The following is an 18,443-nucleotide window of genomic DNA, read 5'->3' on the forward strand; positions in this document are numbered from 1 at the left end:
ATCATAACACAAATCAAAATATACTGTTTACTATCACAAAGCTCAAGTAATTTAAATCATAGGACTGATGATCTACCAGACATTTATATGTTAAACTGGTAGTAGATTATAAAAAAGCACACGAGAACATTATGAAGGCTAACAGAAAAGTGTGAGACCACATAGTTATCACAGCACCTCAGTGGCCCATGACATCAGGTTATTACAATGTAAAGAAGTTACAAATGTCATAATGAACTTGCATCACCTGATCAAGTTCCAAATCAGACTACATGGATTATGAAGGCAGGAAATGTGTACATTAATTTTTGAAGGACTTCCATCAGAAATTATTAACAAAAACAAACAAAAAGATCAGACATTTTAAAAGTTCACATTTCAATCTTGACAATCTATTAATGTAAAACTGATGACCTACTACAAGTAAATCTTTCTTAAAAAGTAAAAGATCTCAGTGAAAACATATTCAAATCAGCATTCTTACAATTATATGTTAAGGAACTGTCATTATTCAGGGAACTAATCTCACTTGCAATGCATGGTTTATTATAGAAGAAACTGTATTTATGTGACATTTTCTTTTCTTCTGGTTTTAACAGTATTCATGAATATACCCTATATGTTCAAAATAATTACTAAACATCTGTATTTTATGTAGATCCAGTAATGATTATGTAGCCATAAAATAAATATGGAAATATATGGAACATAAATTTTCTTTCTTAGAACACATATCTACTTATATGATCATCCAGTTTATTTATAAACAAACTTTTTTATAAAAACCCTTTTTGTGTAACAATGAACAATCTCAAAAAAATATAAGGAAGCATATCTCTCTAAAATTCTACTCTTCTAGATCTGGTAAGTTGTATATTTATCCTAATTACATCTTTCAAGATACTACTGACTTCTGCCATAATGACTCCTTTGTTTATTCTATTCCCCACCAATAGGAGAGAACTAGCTATCAAGGGGTAGCAAGGATGTTTGGGCTGGCAAGGATGTCTTTTCTAAGGTTCCCAACCTGGGAGTATGTGGGCAAAATCAGCTTAGGGTTGTGAAAAGAAATGATCTTCTTAGATGGTTACCTTTACAGCCTTAGCCTAAACTAAGAGAAACTTGCATTTGGAAAATGCAGCTACATTAATGAATCTCAAAATAATAATACTGAGTGATTCAGGTCATAGATACCATCTTTCCTAAGCCTGTCAGTTTAAGGATCCCATCCACCCTATCCAGAGTGTGGGCTGAGTCCCTGCTGACCCACGTGTGGCGTTCACAAGAAAACCGCACCCAGCCAAGCCTTCCCAAACAGTAAAGGAGAAGTAAAGATTGGAAAAGACAACTAAACCAGGAAAAGATAGTACCTGAAGGGTTGACAATATTGGCACAAGAATGAACTGTGAAAAGGGCCACGTTTTCCCCCAAAATTGAACAAGATTTAAGTTCACAATAAATAAATTAAAAGATTACTTACCACCAAGGTGGGTGCTGTCAATAATCCCCAAGCAAAAAACTCCAAAAAGATGACGATAACCGCATGATAAACACTAGGAGAACCTATTCCTTGAGGCTATAAAAACAGATTTTAAAAAAGTTAACAGTGCATTCCAGAATCACTAACAATTATGGCAATAGTCAATATATGTTTATTGAGAACATACATGTATTGGCACTATGTCAAACATCTGGACACTCGCTATCCCTGTCCTCAAAGTGACAGGGACAGACAAGGAACAAATACATTATAAAAGCACAGTGTGCAGAATCCAAGGTAGGGATAGGAACATCAGACTTCCAGGAGGAACACTAAAACGATGAAAAGGTGTAAGTCACACAAGACTGAGAGGTAGGAAGGTGAACAAGAGAGATAAAGGCAGCAGCCTATACAAGGCTTGAAAGCAGGAGGCATTACAGGACTCATATAGTTCAGTACAGCTACAACACAGGCCGCATACCAGGAGTTCGAGAGATGAGCGAGAGGCACACAGGACTAACTTCCATGCAAAGGAGTCTATATTTGAAGGCCATGGGGAGCCGCTAAAGGATGATACGATTCATGTGACCAGATGAAAGTTTTAAGGAAGATCAATTTGACAAAGGCGTAGCAGATGGATGGATTAAAACGGAGCAAAATGGAGGAATATTAACAGGAGGCTCCATGGGGCACTTGGGTGGCTCAGTTGGTTAAACATCTGGTTAAGCATCCAGTTAAACATTTGGTTAAACATCCATCTTTGTTTCAGCTCAGGCCCTGACCTCACAGTTTGTGAGTCGGAGCACGGCATCAAGGCTACCAGGCAGAGACTGCTTGGGATTCTGTCTCCCTTTCTCTCTCTCTGCCCCTCCCCTGCTTACTCTCTCTCACTCTCAAAATAAAAAAACTTAAAAAAAAAAAAAAAACCCACACAGGAGACTCCTGCACTAATCTCAAAGCATAAATGAAGCACGTGGCAAGAATTGTAACAGATATTAACATGGCTCAAAAGCAGAACAGTCCTGGGGCGCCTGGGTGGCTCAGTCAGTTAAGCGTCTGACTTTCGGCTAAGGTCATGATTTCATGATTTGTGGGTTCAAGCCCCACATTGAGCTCTGTGCTGACACAACTGAGAGCCTGAAGCCTACTTCAGAATCTGTGTTCCCTTCTCTCTGCCCCTCGCCCACTCATGATCTCTCTCTCTCAAACATAAACATTAAAAAAAATTTTCTTAAAAAAAAAAAAAAAGGCAGAAGAGTCCCCAGAGTAATACGTGAGAGATCTGGGATTGATATACACAAGACAGGCACCTGGGTGGCTCAGCCAGTTAGGCATCTGACTCTTGATTTCGGCTCAGGTCATGATCTTATGATTTGTGGGATCCAGCCCTGTGTGGGGCTCTTCGCTGATAGTGTGGAGCCTGCTTGAGATTCTCTCACTCCTCTCTCTGCCCCTCCCCCGTGCTCGCTCGCTCTCTCTCTCTCTCAAAATAAACAAACTTAAAAAGAAAAGATTCTCTCTGATATACACAAGAAAGAAAATACAAAAATTAAGTTTATACTGCTCCAAGCAATGTCTTAAGAATTACTTTAGTTATTGAATTTCATATTTTAAGGTAAATATTAAATTGATGGAAAGCAAATGACCTCTAACATTAACTCAGTCTCCACTAACAGGTTTCTATAATAAAAAGTTTAACCAACACATATTACAATGTTATACTTAACTTTTAAAGTATATTCAATAGTCTTATGTGGAAACTATGAAGTGTTTGGATTTCTCTATATACTAAAAATGATGCCACATCATTTTTAATATCGTCATGATATATCATCATTATTAAAAAAAAACAGTAACTCTCCCAACTTGCAGAATTTAGGTCCCTGAAAACTCCTTTGGTAGAACGTGCAGTTTAGGAACTTGAGACACAAGAGGTAGGGTGGAGAATGGGGGACACAAGAGTTGAAGGACCATGGGTGGGAATGAATTTGTTCAATATTCATGCAACAAACATTAAACAGAGCAGCTACTATGTGGCAGAGATGCTGGGATTACAAAAACCATTAAGACACACTCCCTGAGCTCAAAGAATTCACAGTCTAGAGAGGAAGGAACCTCATTATAAATCATCTGCTTATGTGCAAATGCAATAAAAGAGATATGTACAAGTTGGGAAGCAAGAAAGGAATATTGCAAGAAAAGGAGATAGTGTGGATAATCTCATCAGAGAAAACCATAATGAAATAGACAAGGGCCATGACAGTTTAGGGCTGATGGAGAATAAAGTCATCATGGAGTAAAGAAAGGAAGGCAGAAGAGGTAGGTAGCCTGTAAGCCTTGTTAAGGAGTTTCTCTTCATTAGAGCCATAGTGAACTATTAAGGGGTTTCAAGCAAGGGAATGGCATGATTGGACCTGCATTTTTCAATACCTCATGATGATTTCCTCAAGTTTGTAACCAAGCAGCAAACTGCATGTAAAATAAGGTTATTTCAAACAGTTGAAACAAGAGATGATGAGGGCATGGAACAGAGGAGTGGCAAGGACGCTGAAGGGGAGGGAATGGATATAGTCTTTAGAATGTGAAATAGGCAGCACCTGATAAATCTGGGAGGGAGCGTGAAGAAAGACTTCCCAGCTCTTTTCTCCCATAAGGCTCAGATTTACTTCAGGTCCTATCTAAGACATTGCTCCTTGTACTTGAAAATTTCTACTGTTTTTTGAGGGCTGACTAAACTAATTAGCATGAATTCTGATGTTTGAAACCACCAGAGTGGGTGAGATTATCGGGAGAAGAAGTGGAAAAAGAACAGTGGGTTAAGACCAGACTCTAAGAAACACCAACATTTAGGTAGTGAGCAGAGGAAAATGAACCATGAAGAAAATAAAGAAGGAACAAATCAGAGAAATATCAGGAGATTTAAGAGAATACAGTGTTACTGAAGATAAAGGAGCAGTTTTAGTAAGGAAGGGGTGATGTGCAGTACCAAACAGAGCAAGTTGTTAAGGTAGGGTCAAAACATGTCTTTAGGATTGCTAAGCCCCAAACTGGTTTTGTCCACCACCACATACACTCAGCATCTAGTGAAAAGCCTAGAACTTCTCAGGACCCTTAACATGCTAATTTACATTATGAATTTCCAAGAAGATACAGTGAACACTGTATTCCAAACTTGACAGAATCCTTCTTTCATACAACAGACAGTATCTCACGGCCATCTGAGTTCCTTGTAAAACTATTTGGGAAATACTGATAAAAAGTAAGATAATGATCGGACTTCAAGCTGTTAATACAAAGCTGTAATCATCAAGGCAGTATGGTACTGGCACAAAAACAGACACTCAGATCAATGGAACAGAATAGAGAACCCAGAAATGGACCCACAAATGTATGGCCAACTAATTTTTGACAAAGCAGGAAAGAATATCCAATGGAATAAAGACAGTCTCTTCAGCAAGTGGTGCTGGGAAAACTGGGCAGCGACATGCAGAAAAATGAATCTGGACCACTTTCTTACACCATACACAAAAATAAACTCAAAATGGATAAAAGACCTAATCGTAAGACAGGAAGCCATCAAAATCCTCGAGGAGAAAGTCAGCAAAAACCTCTTTGATCTTGGCCACAGCAACTTCGTCTCCAGAGGCAAGGGAAACAAAAGCAACAATGAACTATTGGGACCTCATCAAAATAAAAAGCTTCTGCACAGTGAAGGAAACAATCAGCAAAACTAAAAGGCAACCGATGGAATGGGAGAAGATATTTGCAAACAACATATCAGATAAAGGGTTAGTATACAAAATATATAAAGAACTTATCAAACTCAACACCCAAAAAACAAATAATCCAGTGAAGAAATGGGCAAAAGACATGAATAGACACTTCTCCAAAGAAGACATCCAGATGGCCAACTGACACATGAAAAAATGCTCCACATCACTCATCATCAGGGAAATAGAAATTCAAACCACAATGGGATACCACCTCACACCTGTCAGAATGGCTAACATTAACAATTCAGGCAACAACAGATGTTGGTGAGGATGCAGAGAAAGAGGATCTCTTTTGCACTGCTGGTGGGAATGCAAACTGGGGCAGCCACTCTAAAAACAGTATGGAGGTTCCTCAAAAAATTAAAAATAGAACTACTCTACGACCCAGCACTACTAGGTGTTTATCCAAGGGATACAGGGGTGCTGTTTCAAAGGGGCACACGCACCCCAATGTTTATAGCAGCACTATCAACAATAGCCAAAGTATGGAAAGAGCCCAAGTGTCCATCAATGGATGAATGGATAAAGAAGATGTGGTATACACACACACACACACACACACACACACACACACACACACACACAATGGAGTATTACTCAGCAATCAAAAAGAATGAAATCTTGCCATTTGTAACTACGTGGATGGAACTAGAGGGTATTATGCTAAGCAAAACTAGTCCGAGAAAGACAAATATCATATGACTTCACTCATATGAGCGCTTTAAGATACAAAACAGATGAACATGGGGCACCTGGGTGGCTCAGTCGGTTGGGCATCCGACTTCAGCTCAGGTCATGTTCTCACTGTTCATGGTTCAAGCCCGGTGTCGGGCTCTGTGCTGACAGCTTGGGGCCTAGAGCTTGCTTCCGATTCTGTGTCTCCCTCTCTCTGACCCTCCCCCGCTCATGCTCTGTGTCTCTCTCTCTCAGAAATAAATAAACATTAAAAAAAAATTTTTTTTAAAGGGAGGGGGGCACCTGGGTGGCTCAGTCAGTTAAGTGTCTGATTCCGGCTCAGGTCAGGATCTCACTGTTTGTGAGTTCGAGTCCCCCCATCGGGCTCTGTGCTGACAGCCCAGAGCCTGGAGCCTGCTTCAGATTCTGTGTCTCCCTCTCTCTCTCTGCCCTGCCCCTACTTGCATTGTCTCTCTGACCCTCAAAAATAAATAAACATTTAAAAAAAAAAAACCAAATGAACATAAGGGAAGGGAAGCAAAAATAATATAAAAACAGGGAGGGGGACAAAACATAAGAGACTCTTAACTATGGAGAACAGAGGGTTACTGGAGGAACTGTGGGTGGGGGGAATAGGATAAATGGGTAAGGGGCATTAAGGAATCTACTCCTGAAATCATTGTTGCACTATAATGCTAACTAACTTGGATGTAAATTAAAAAAAATTAAAAAAAAAAGATAATGATTATATAACAATGTGTATAAACATACACACACAGCAAAAAAGGTGGAGGGAAATGATGTGTTAAAAGTGGCTGTTTTAGGGGGCGCCTGGGTGGCTCAGTCGGTTAAGCGGCCGACTTCGGCTCAGGTCACGATCTTGCGGTCCGTGAGTTCGAGCCCCGCGTCGGGCTCTGTGCTGACAGCTCAGAGCCTGGAGCCTGTTTCAGATTCTGTGTCTCCCTCTCTCTGACCCTCGCCGTTCATGTTCTGTCTCTCCCTGTCTCAAAAATAAACAAAATGTTAAAAAAAAAATTTTTTTTTAAAAAGTGGCTGTTTTAGGGGCACCTGGGTGGCTCAGTTGGTTAAGCGTCTGACTTCAGCTCAGGTCATGATCTCACGGTTTATGGGTTTGAACCCCGCATCAGGCTCTGTGCTGAGAGCTCAGAGCATGGAGCCTGCTTCAGATTTTGTGTCCCCCTCTCTGTCTACCCCTCCCCTGCTCATGCTCGTTCTCTCTCACTCTCAAAAATAAGCATTAAAAATTTTTTTTAGTGGCTGTTTTAGTGAAGAGGACTCAATCAATTGAGGAAAATGTCAGGGAAGGCTTCTCAGGGAGGTAAATGATATTACCTGAGACTTCAAAGTTCAGTGGGAAATATACTGGGATTGTCAGATGTGTATGCGTTTGGGTGCAGGATGTCAGTGGAGGGGAATGATGGCCAAGAGCATCTGAGGGAAAGGGAAAGGGAACAGCATACGCAAAGGCCAGAATACAGGTAACAGCAAAACCTATTTCAGTACCTGACGTCTAAGGAGGAGAGTGGTAAAAGATGAGGCTGCGAGGTGAGGAGAGGTGAAACTGAAACAGTGACTGGAGAAAGGTCTCTTAAGTCACATGAAGGCCTTTAACTTTCAGGCAGCAGGGTAAATGAAACAATTCAAGACAGAAGGTAACATCACATCATAGGACTGTCTTCTTGGAACATAAAATTGCACTGCACTGTGGCAAAGACTTTGAAAGGGAGGGAGGGAGGAAGACCAGAAAGCAGGCTATTGAAGAAATATGTGCCGGGGGGTGGGGGGGTAGGGTGGGGTGGAGTGAGGGCTCGCCTGAGTGGTTCAGTCAGTTAAGTGGTTAAGCATCTGACTTTGGCTCAGGTCATGATCTCACAGTTCATGAGTTCAAGCCCCACATCGAACCCTGCATCAAGCCCCACACTGAGCATTGTGCTGTAGCACAAAGCCTGCTTCAGATCTTCTGTCTCCCTCTCTCTGCCCATCCCGTTCCCTGCTCATGCTCTCTCCCAAAAACAAATAAACATTTAAAAAAAGAAAGAAACACACAAGAGAGGTAATAGTAACTAGAATAAGACAGTGGTAGTAGGGATGGAGCAAAGTGAATGGAAACAAAAAACACTTAGGAGGTTGAATCAAAAGGACTCAGTGGTTGACTAGATGTAGCAGGGGTCAGTAAGAGAAGATCAAAGATGAAAAGGTAAGATTTCAGTGTCTGGCTTAGTCAGGCAGTGAGGAAAGGGGAAAGAACAAGAGATTAACACATTTTTGGCAAACCAGTTTGAGAAAAACATGTACAACATTAGCTGAATTTGAAGGCAACAAATTGAGAAAGATACGGAAGAAATAAAGATTAGTATCTAGGTAAAGCATTCATAAGAAAACACAACAACACTAAGACACCACAAAAATATAATAGATAAAAACAATTTTAAAAGCAGCTAATAATATTCTATCCTATGGAAATAATCAAACATTCAGAAAAAGCTCTACCATCATAAAGATGTTCATGGCAGCATCATTTATAGTGGGAAATACGGAAATCTAAATGTTTAACCTTTAGTAACATCTATAATCAAATCACAGTGTGTAAATCAGAATAATATGCAGCCAAAAACTGTTTATGGATAATCTTTAATGATATGTGGAAATGCTTATGGCAATGTTAAATTTAAAAAATATAAGTGGGAAAATAAAAACAAAAAAAAATAAGTAAAAGCAGGATATAAAATTGTGTATAGAGAGTAATTTCAACTATGAAAAGCAAAACAACTCATCTAAATGTTAATTATATTAGATAGCACTTTTAAGAGACATAAACTTGATTATGTTGTTCTGAATTTTCCAAATCTTTTTTAATAGGCATGCTTATACTTTAAATACAAGGGAAATGTTTAAGAGAAAAACTAGATAAAAACTAGAATAGAAAAATATAGGTAGTTGCATATACTTGCCCCTTCTGAGCCATTCTCTCATTATTTCCCAGAAATGGGAGGAAAAAGTGTGTGTGTGTTGTATATTTTTTAAAGGAGGGGATGAGGGGGGGTAGGTAGGGGTACTTGCTTGTCCTAAAGTACTGGTAATTTTGAGAGCTATATTATATCCATATTCAACTTTTTTGTTTTGAATGAATTCAAAAATAATACAAGATCTTAATAAAATTGACAAATTTTAAAAATATTTTACTGATTTAAAATACAAATATTTCCAGGTGGGACTTTTGACACAAGCACTAGTGGTTTTAATGGAATATCTATCCACAAGCAAAATTCTAGGACAATTAGAGAAAGAATACCAGGGTCATGGCCTGGGCAGAGAGACCAGGGGAAATTAATAGACAAGTAGGGGCAAATGTCTGACCAGTAAGTAGTTTGCAGCATCAAGAGTAGAGAGTTTAGATCACAATGAGATTATATCAACAGATAACATTTGAGGATGCTGAAAGAATTCTGAGGTACCAAGTGAAAAATTCTGAAGGAGATAAATCGGAATATAAACACATGTCCAACCCCAAAAGCCAAGATATGCCATCTACAACCATGATAATTACTACACCAAAAAGTCCTCCATTCAGGTAAGTAATTTCTCTCTTATAGAGGAATGGTTTCATGACAGTCGCCTCTAGCTTTAACCTCAGAAGTCAGGGACAATCTCCTTTCTTCACCTCCACCCTCCAATCTAATTCCCATTTTCTAAATCATAATTTCTACTGGTAATCAAGTATGGTTTCACCATCTAGGCTTTGGGCCAAGCCTTTTAAAATCATTTATTCTTCTATCCTAGGTAACGTCCACAAATTTATATTTCACTGTGTAAAGTCCTTATTTCATTTTATTTAACCTAAACTTACCTTTCTAGGCTTCTGCTGAGACAGGCCCTATGCTTTATTCTTCTATGATCTGGAGCATCTGGTCCATGCATAGCACAAAGGTGCTTAATAAATGTCTGTAGAACTTAAGTGAATTACTCTGTAAGTCCCTTCTATCACCACAGGTATTCAGTATAACTACTGTATTTAAAGACTATTAAATTTTTATTATTATTAGTTAAACTTGCACCTTCCTCTACTAATACCCTCCTCTACACTCTGATATCCCACTGTGTCATCTATCACACAGATTTATTGCACACATACACTAGATTAAAACAGTAATGAAAGTATTACTGAAAACTTATAATGGTTTACATTCAAAATCTTGCTTACTCTTCCTGACCACCTTTCAGATTGGACACTGTTACCTCCATTTTATAGTCTAACACAGCAAATAAGAGATGGAATGGAGTCTATCCAGGCAATTCCAGAGCCCAAGTCTACAGCTATGCTGGTTTTGGTGATTACACAGAATACATTACCACAGACTGTTACTCTTTTAAGTGTAGGGATCCAGTTTTTTTCCATTTTAGTATCCAATGTGTAGCACAATGCCTGGTCTAGAAAAGGTATTTCATGACCATGGCTGATTGACAGCCCTAATCATGTAGTCACTGAGCTGCTAGGGAAATTAAGTTAGTCACTTTACCTCTCTCAGCAGGAAGAGATTTATTAATCTCTTACCTAAATCCTTATCTAGCTCCCAAATTTTGAGTCTATGACTGCCCAGTGAATAGGGTTTATGAATGCAGCAATTATTATACAGGATGTTGACTTTAATAACTTATGTTGTATATCTATCGGTATGAACTGGGGGCTTATAGAGATTTTTGGCCAGGAGACAGAAGTAATTCTACCTATAACTGGGCATTATAATCCCATTTATTAAACAGAATTTATCATGTGAATAAACAATGAGAATAAGCCAAACTGAGGCTCATTCTTCACAACTGGCTTAAACTATTAAAAAGTGTCAATATCATAAAAAAACAAGTTATTCTAGACTGAAGAGACATGGCAACTAAATGTAATGATTAAATTCTGAACCCAAAAAAAGACAACTATTAAGGAGGTACAATTAGAGAAATGTGGCTATAGCTAATATATTACTTAATACTATTATGTTAACGTTAAAATTTCCTGAATGTGAGGGGCGCCTGGGTAGCTCAGTCGGTTAAGCGTCCAACTTCAACTCAGGTCATGATCTCATGATTCGTGGGTTTGAGTCGCGCATAGGGCTCTGTGTTGACAGTTCAGAGCCTGGATCCTACTTAAGATTCTGTGTCTCCCTCTCTCTGCCCCTCCTCTGTTCATGCGTGCACTCTCTCTCAAAAATAAACATTAAAAAAAATTTTTTAAAATACATTAAAATTTCCCAAATGTGGTAATTACATTGTGGTTATGTGGGAGAACATCCTTTTTCTTAGGTGATACATTCTCAGTTTTATAGGGGTAAAGTGTCTTGATATCTACAACGAACTCCTCAAATGGTTCAAAACAAAACAAAACAAAAAAAACGTGAGCATATATAGAGAGAAGAAAAATAAATGTGGCAAAATGTTAATCTGTGATGTGAATCTGTAGGATGGGCAGATGAATACTCATTATGCTATTTTTGCAACTTTTCTGTAGTTTAAAAATTCTCCAAAGTTGGGAAAAATTTTAAAAACATTATAAAAACCAAAATAAAGTAGGGGCACCTGGGTGGCTCAGTCAGTTAAGCACCCAACTCTTGATCTCGGCTCAGGTCATGATCTCGGCTCAGGTCATGATCATGAGATGGAGCCCCGAGTCAGGCTCTGTGCTAAGCATGGAGCCTGCTTAAGATTCTCTCTCCCCCTCTCCCTCTGCCCCTCCCCCTCCTCATGCTTGCTGTCTCAAAACAAGTAAATAAAAATTTAAAAAATAAAGTATAAGGGAGAATAATTTTGATCTTAAAATTTAATACAGACAAGTTATCAATCAAAAATGAGGGTAGGGGCACCTAGGTGGCCCAGTCAGTTAAGCGTCTGGCTCTTGGTTTTGGCTCAGGTCATGATCTCAGGGTTCATGAGTTCAAGCCCTGCGTCAGGTTCTGCACTGACAATGCAGAGCCTGCTTGGGATCCTCTCTCTTCCTCTCTCTCTGCCCTTCACCTGCTCTCTCTCTGTCTCAAAAATAAATAAACTTTAAAAACAATTAAAATGAGAGTAAAATATAGCTTCAAAAAGAAACTTCGAATTTCCTCTGAATGATACATAACTAAGCTAAAATAATATGTAAAAGTCTTACACACAAAAAATACAAAGGTGCTTAGTTACAGGCATCTAAGAATTGTAGCTTTTCATGGAAGAACATGAAAAAAAACCCTGTAACTACAAAGCTGCTTTCATGGGATATGGACACATTATGGCATAACTAGAGAAAATGTAAGCAGGCATCATGTTTCCTTTCTCACAAAGTGGTGTTTTCTTATTTCCTCTGACTTTAATCAAGCAAAGCGAGATCCATTAGTTTTGTAGAGCAAAAAGAAAACAAAACCAATCCTTAATTTCCTGGAAGTATGAATCACCATAAACATGTTGCTACACTATTATACTCATTAAGTAAACCATTTTGGCTTAATTTGCAGTGAGACTTTAGATTTTACTGATAGGCTACAGATCAATTTTAAAGACAGATATTTAATATCTGTATGTTATCACAGAAGTGAAAAGGTTTTGGCTAAATTGCTCCTAGGGGTGCCTGGGTGGCTCAGTTGGTCAAGCGTCGGACCCTTCATCTCATCTCAGGTCTTGAGCTCAGGGTCCTGAGTTCAGGCCCTGCACTGGGCTCTGTGCTGGGCCTGAGGCCTACTTAAAAAAAAGAAAAATTAATTTTTAAAAAAGATTACTCTGAAATAGAAATTAAATATACTTCTTAAACATGTTTAACAAAATTAGGATGAGGCCAAGTTTTACTGTTAGAAAAAAACAAACTAGAGTTTAAGATTGTATTACTTTGCAGTAAATTTTTTTTAAGGATTTATTTTTATTTATTTATTTATTTATTTATTTATTTTTATTTTTATTTTTTTTTAAGGATTTATTTTTAAATAATCTCTACATCCAACATGGGGCTTGAACTTACAACCCCAAGATCAAGAGTCACACACTCCACAACTGAGCCAGCCATTCACCCTACTTTGTGGTAAATTCTGAAAAGATTAAGCAACATAACAATCTATTGTATTCCTTCTCCATTCTGAGGAGGAAAAGATGTAACTGCTAACTCAAGGTAAGCCATCATTACATTAAGTGCCTATCCCCATGAACATCTAATGTGTTACATGGTTCAAATGACCACAAACTGAACTCACTAACAAGGTAGTATTTCATGTGGTAGAATTCATAATTGTTTTTACACATTATTGAGAAAGTAGACCCATTATTTAGAATAAGCTACTACATTTGGCCCTCAAAGAGACCAAACCATTTCAGGAAGCTGGATATATCCTGGCTGCAACTGTCAAATGTTTCTTTGACACTTCTCATTCAAAATAAGGCTAAAAGACAACTTGAATTTTTAAATAATTGAAAAACGTAAATCATATATATACTTGTCAGAATGCTACCTGGAAAAAGCTCTTCTTTTTACTTAAACTTCAAACTTTGGTAGCTGTAAATGAGTTACAGTTCAACTGTTAGTGAATTTCTGCAGATGCTATGATTATTGGGAAGTAGGTCTGCAAACTATATTAGGATGAACTGGATATATAATCTGAAAAAACTGCTTACTAATTTATCCCCAAACATACTAAGCTAAAGCAAATGCTGCAGCACACCATGGAGAAAAGGAGGTAAGTCATTCATGGTACCACCTGCTACAAGCTTGCCAAAGATGGTACATGCATCCTGATGTTTCCAGGCATGGGCTAGTGACTCCGAAGAACAGTTGCTGTTTGAAGGCACCATGGCCCTCCTCGTGGCTTGTATGCTAGCAATTAGAGGCTGTTTACTTAGCGGCTCTCTGGGGACTAAGAAGAGCTATCCTGAAACTGCCTCAGTCATCTTTGTAGGTGAAGGATGCGACAGATCAGAGCTTAAGTTTAGACTTTTGAAATGGTGGTGACTCCGACTTATGTACTTAAAATCGGAGTTACAAAAAAAAATCTGGTGTTCTGCTTCTCTGGGTATATTTCGTTTTGCAAATACCCATTTTACTTTTTTCAGGTACTTCCAACAAATTAATTCACACATGCTGTGCTTTCTATCAAATCTTTAAAGTCATTTCACCAATTTATTTGTGAAAAAATTGGACATTTTTCGCTTTGTCAGAGATGCAATCTCACAACTGTATTAACAAAACAGTAAAGATCATGTAAAAACATAAACAAACTTCAAAAATAATTTAAAAATTCTGTTTTTGATGACACAAATAAATAACTCATGAATGTAACTCTTTAGCTCTTAGCCTCCAACAGGAATGTTTACAAACAATCTGGTAATACACGGTAAGAATTTAACAACAAAACTGAAAGTATTCTAAAATGTCATTTAATTCAACAGCCTTAAATGGTCTGCACTAAAGGATACATCAAAATGCCACATACATTAAAACTTGTAACCAAAAACTGTATTTCTACATATGGATGCTTCAGAAAGCAAATTCACCAGTAATGCTACAATTACTTACATCAGTAAAATGGTATACAGGAAATGAGTAAATACATATTTACTGAATTTAACCTGTGGAAGTATTTTGTAGTTATGCATGTTGTTTTCAAATAGGACAACCGGTCTTAAACTTTGGAGAGGTATGGACTCTTCTGGGAATCTCTCTCAAAAAAAACGATAGTCAAAGAAAATTTTGCAAACGACTGCAGGGTGTACAGACCCAAGTTAAGAACTCCTGACACAGGATCACACACCTTCATGTAATTTCCCTTAACTGTATACAACTCAAACGGGCAAGTATTAGTTAGCCTGACTCTGGTTTCAGAGCCTAATCAAATACAATTTCAAGAAAAGAAAAACAGTAACTTATGATTAACCTGGTTCATTTAGAAGGGTTCACTTCTTCAACTGTCAAAAATGATAACAAATCTGTTCTAAGTTTTTGACAAATCATTAACAACTATTAGTTTTGTTTATAAATATTAACATTCATTAATCAGACTTACAAAGATGTCATTAGCAAGATGAAGCAAAATAATTTTATTAACATTGTTGAACACTAGAAAGAAAATGGAAGGGAATCAGATCAGTATCATTGGCCATGGACCTGAAATACTGTTCAGAGATGGTCAAGGATGACCATATAGTCTAAGACACCTGCCTCTAAATGAATCCATCCACAAGCTGAACTTAAACACACACACACACACACACACACACACACACACACACACACACACCAATACCAAACGGCAATTTATTCCCTTTCTTTAAAAAACGTTCATAAGGGCAGTCTGACCAATTATAAGTAGGGAGGCAGAAAAGCAAATGCCATGTTAAAATTTAAAAAACTGTAATAGTTATACTATTTTCCATTTACAGCTAGAGTAGGTTAAAACACAAATACTGCAAAAAATTACTGATATTTCTAGAGATATAAATATTCCATCTATACATATATATAATCAATATAGGAATAAATAATAATTTATTCAATTTATATAATCAATATAGGAATGATATTGAATAATATTGAATGATATGAATGATATTGAATGACATTGAATGATATTGAATGATATGAATAATAATTTATTCAATTTATTCAATTTATATAATCAATATAGGAATAAATAAAATTACAATAAAAACACTAGGAATGTGCTAGCACATTTTTAAAAATCACTTTAAATGTGTTTTTATCACTTTAAATTCATATTAGGCCCCATAAAATTAAAATATGCATTAACCAAGTTTCTATTCTAAAGAGGTGTCCAGTGCTTTTAGATTGGAAAGTGCAACATAAGTGTATAAAGATGATAAATAATAATACCCACATGCCCATAGTTCTCAAGAAAAGCTTTCATTTATTCTATGTGCCCTCTTAAAAACTTACTGCCAGTGTAAAAAAAAATCGTATTTTACCTCCAAAAACAAGCTATGAATTCACTACAACTTTAATAACAAGATAAAAAATAATAATCTCTTCCAAATCTCCTAGGATCTGGAACAAAAGCATCTGCTGTAAAGCGAATGGAATGAAACTCCAAAGAAGTAACGCAACTGAACTTTACCTCAAGAAAAAAGATGTGTTTCTTGATCAGAGCTTCATTCTTTTGCAAAGAATACTGATCTTAAAAATCACTTGCTTTTATAAAATACAATCCTTTGTTGCTTCTATTTTATAGATTTTATATAGAACTTAAAATATCAAGTCCTGTTGGTTAAGAGACTACCAGTATTCTTTCATGCTATGTCTCTCCCTACATAGTAGTTTGAACCAACTTCATCAAAAGGGCCCTGACTATTCATAAGTGATTTAATCAAAGTAATGTCTTAATTAATCAAGTACAACAAAAAGATCCAAGGACTTGAAGTTTCTTTTTTCACTAAATGTCAAAGCTATGACATCTAATTATTTTTAGAGTTAGCTAAAAGGAGATTCTGAAATTGTTGCCTATGTCCCAAGCCTTCTAAATATATTAGCAGCATATTGATGGGGCCCCTATTCTGAAATGTCAAAAACAAAACAAAACAAAAAACCTTTGTCATTTATTTCAAATGAATTCAGCAAATCCTCAGGGGTGGCCTAATTACTGTACATATTTAGCACTATGCTTGCAGTTGATGAGGGCTCCAATTATATATATACACATACAAATATGTTGGAATAAACAGAAATATGGAATAAAAAGAATCATTTCTGCACACTCCTCAGGAAAGTGAAACGGGTATTTTACCTTTGCATTCTATTTCAGAATGTGATAGCAAAGAATGCAACAAAGACCAGAGAGTGTAGCAACATAGAAATTTCAGTATATAAAAGTATAGGCGAGTTAAATTTTCAGTTAAAAATCCTACGTCCCCTGCTGGTTAACTACAGCACACTGCATAAAGTTTATTGTGTGATGACAACTGTTTCTAAAAAGCACAATTTCTTACCCTCTGTCTTCCTTTCAAAGTGTCTTCTAATCCTCAGACCATGATAATTCTATTTAGCGGCTTTTATTTTAAAATAAAGAAGGTGATTTTAAAACAACAGAGTGGTATCTGTTCTTTGGAAATCAGATGATTTAAGTCTAGGCCCCGGGTGTCCTCCGTCACGCTTGAGACTCCGGGAAGTGAAGAGGAAAGCCCACCTTCTGACAGTGTTTACCGCACTGGAAGAAGCTAAGAGCAGGAGCACTGACCCAGAACCAGGTGGAAGAAGAAAGCCAAGGCACTAAGGAGCCCCAGCGGGGTCGTCGCACCAGATACCGCCCGGCTAGAAACATATGGGAAGCCAGGAATAGCTCCCAGCACCTTCGAAAGCGCAGCGACGGCGGCGCGGGGCCCGGCGGCGAAGGCAAGGCTGCGGTGGCGAGGGGCGCGGCGGGACCAGCACCGCCGGGGCGACGCGGGGAGCCGGCCGGCTGGAGAGCCCGGCGTCAATTCCAGCCCGCGGCGGAGGCGCACGTGGGGCTCGAGGCCGAAGGGCCTCCAGGGGCCGCCGGAGGAAAGGGCGGCAGGTGCGGGAGAGGAGAGCGGCTTCCCCAAGAGGACGGGCCCCGGAGGCCGCAGGCCGGGGCGAGGGAGGAAAGCCCCCCGGAGCAGAGGCAAGAGGGCCCTGGAGACTGAGACACCGGCACCGCCGACAGGGTGGGGGAGGGCAGGGGCACTCAGGGAGGCTGGTGGCGGCGGCGTGGGGGACAGAGATGGGATGGGGAGCCCCGAGGGACGCTCCCCAGCGCGGTACCCCAGCTCACCGTGCCTCCGTCCTTAATGATGATCTTCTTGGCCAGCATGATACTGCGGTTCGCGGCCCGTTTCTTCTTCTTCCCCTGGGTCATTTTACCATCCTCGACTCCTGGCGCTGCTGCAGCCACTCCCGGGGCGGCCGGCCCCAGCGGCGAGTGCCGTCCCGCCGCTACTGCCGGGCCGAGCCGCTCGGGGCGCCCGCCGCCATCTTGAGGGCCCGGCCTGCCTCCGGCGGCGCGTCACATCGTGCGATCAGCGGAGGAGCCCGCCCCGCCCCACCCACGTGACACCGCCCCGCCCTCTCGGTCGCGGTGCGTTCCCCGCGCGGGGAGGGAAGCCCAGAGGGAAGCCGCTAGGCTCTCGGCTGGCGCCAGCCGGTGTTCTCTGTTCATCAGCTCGCTTAGTTCTCACAACAGCCCTGGGCGATAGAGACCCTTATAGTCCGTCTTCACAGATAAAGAAATGTAAGTTTCTGAAAGTTACCTGCTCATGGAAATACGGCTGATAAATGGTTGCCCTGGAGTTCTCACCAGGCGTCTTCAACTATCAGAGCTATCTCCCAACTGTATTCTAACCAGGACGGGAACCGAAGGGAACAGTTGAAATCGTTTTCCAGAAATAGTGGGTAACTGAAGGGATAAAGATTAACTGGCTTTTCAGAAACAGTATTTTGTCTTCGTGCTCAGCCACTGCCACCCCAAAGTGGAGCCTGCCTGTTCCAGGACCTTTTCTTTATTCCCTGCCAATAAAAAACT

General features: G+C 39.2%; 1 protein-coding gene across 1 annotated transcript in view; it reads right to left on the reverse strand.

Moving 5' to 3' along the window:
- The window catches only part of MFSD14A (major facilitator superfamily domain containing 14A), a 44,198-nt gene extending 26,289 nt beyond the window's left edge, over positions 1–17,909 (reverse strand). The window contains exons 1-2 of the mRNA XM_019457617.2: positions 17,697–17,909; positions 1,481–1,576 (exon numbers count right to left, since the gene is read on the reverse strand). Of these exons, the coding sequence (XP_019313162.1) occupies positions 1,481–1,576; positions 17,697–17,780 (180 nt within the window). The 5' untranslated portion in view covers positions 17,781–17,909. The remainder of the gene's footprint in view (positions 1–1,480; positions 1,577–17,696) is intronic.
- Positions 17,910–18,443: the final 534 nt, after the last annotated feature.

This window comes from Panthera pardus, unplaced genomic scaffold (genome assembly GCF_024362965.1).
Source record: "Panthera pardus isolate Hobbes unplaced genomic scaffold, ASM2436296v1 HiC_scaffold_11, whole genome shotgun sequence".
In the NCBI taxonomy this organism is placed as follows: domain Eukaryota; kingdom Metazoa; phylum Chordata; class Mammalia; order Carnivora; family Felidae; genus Panthera; species Panthera pardus.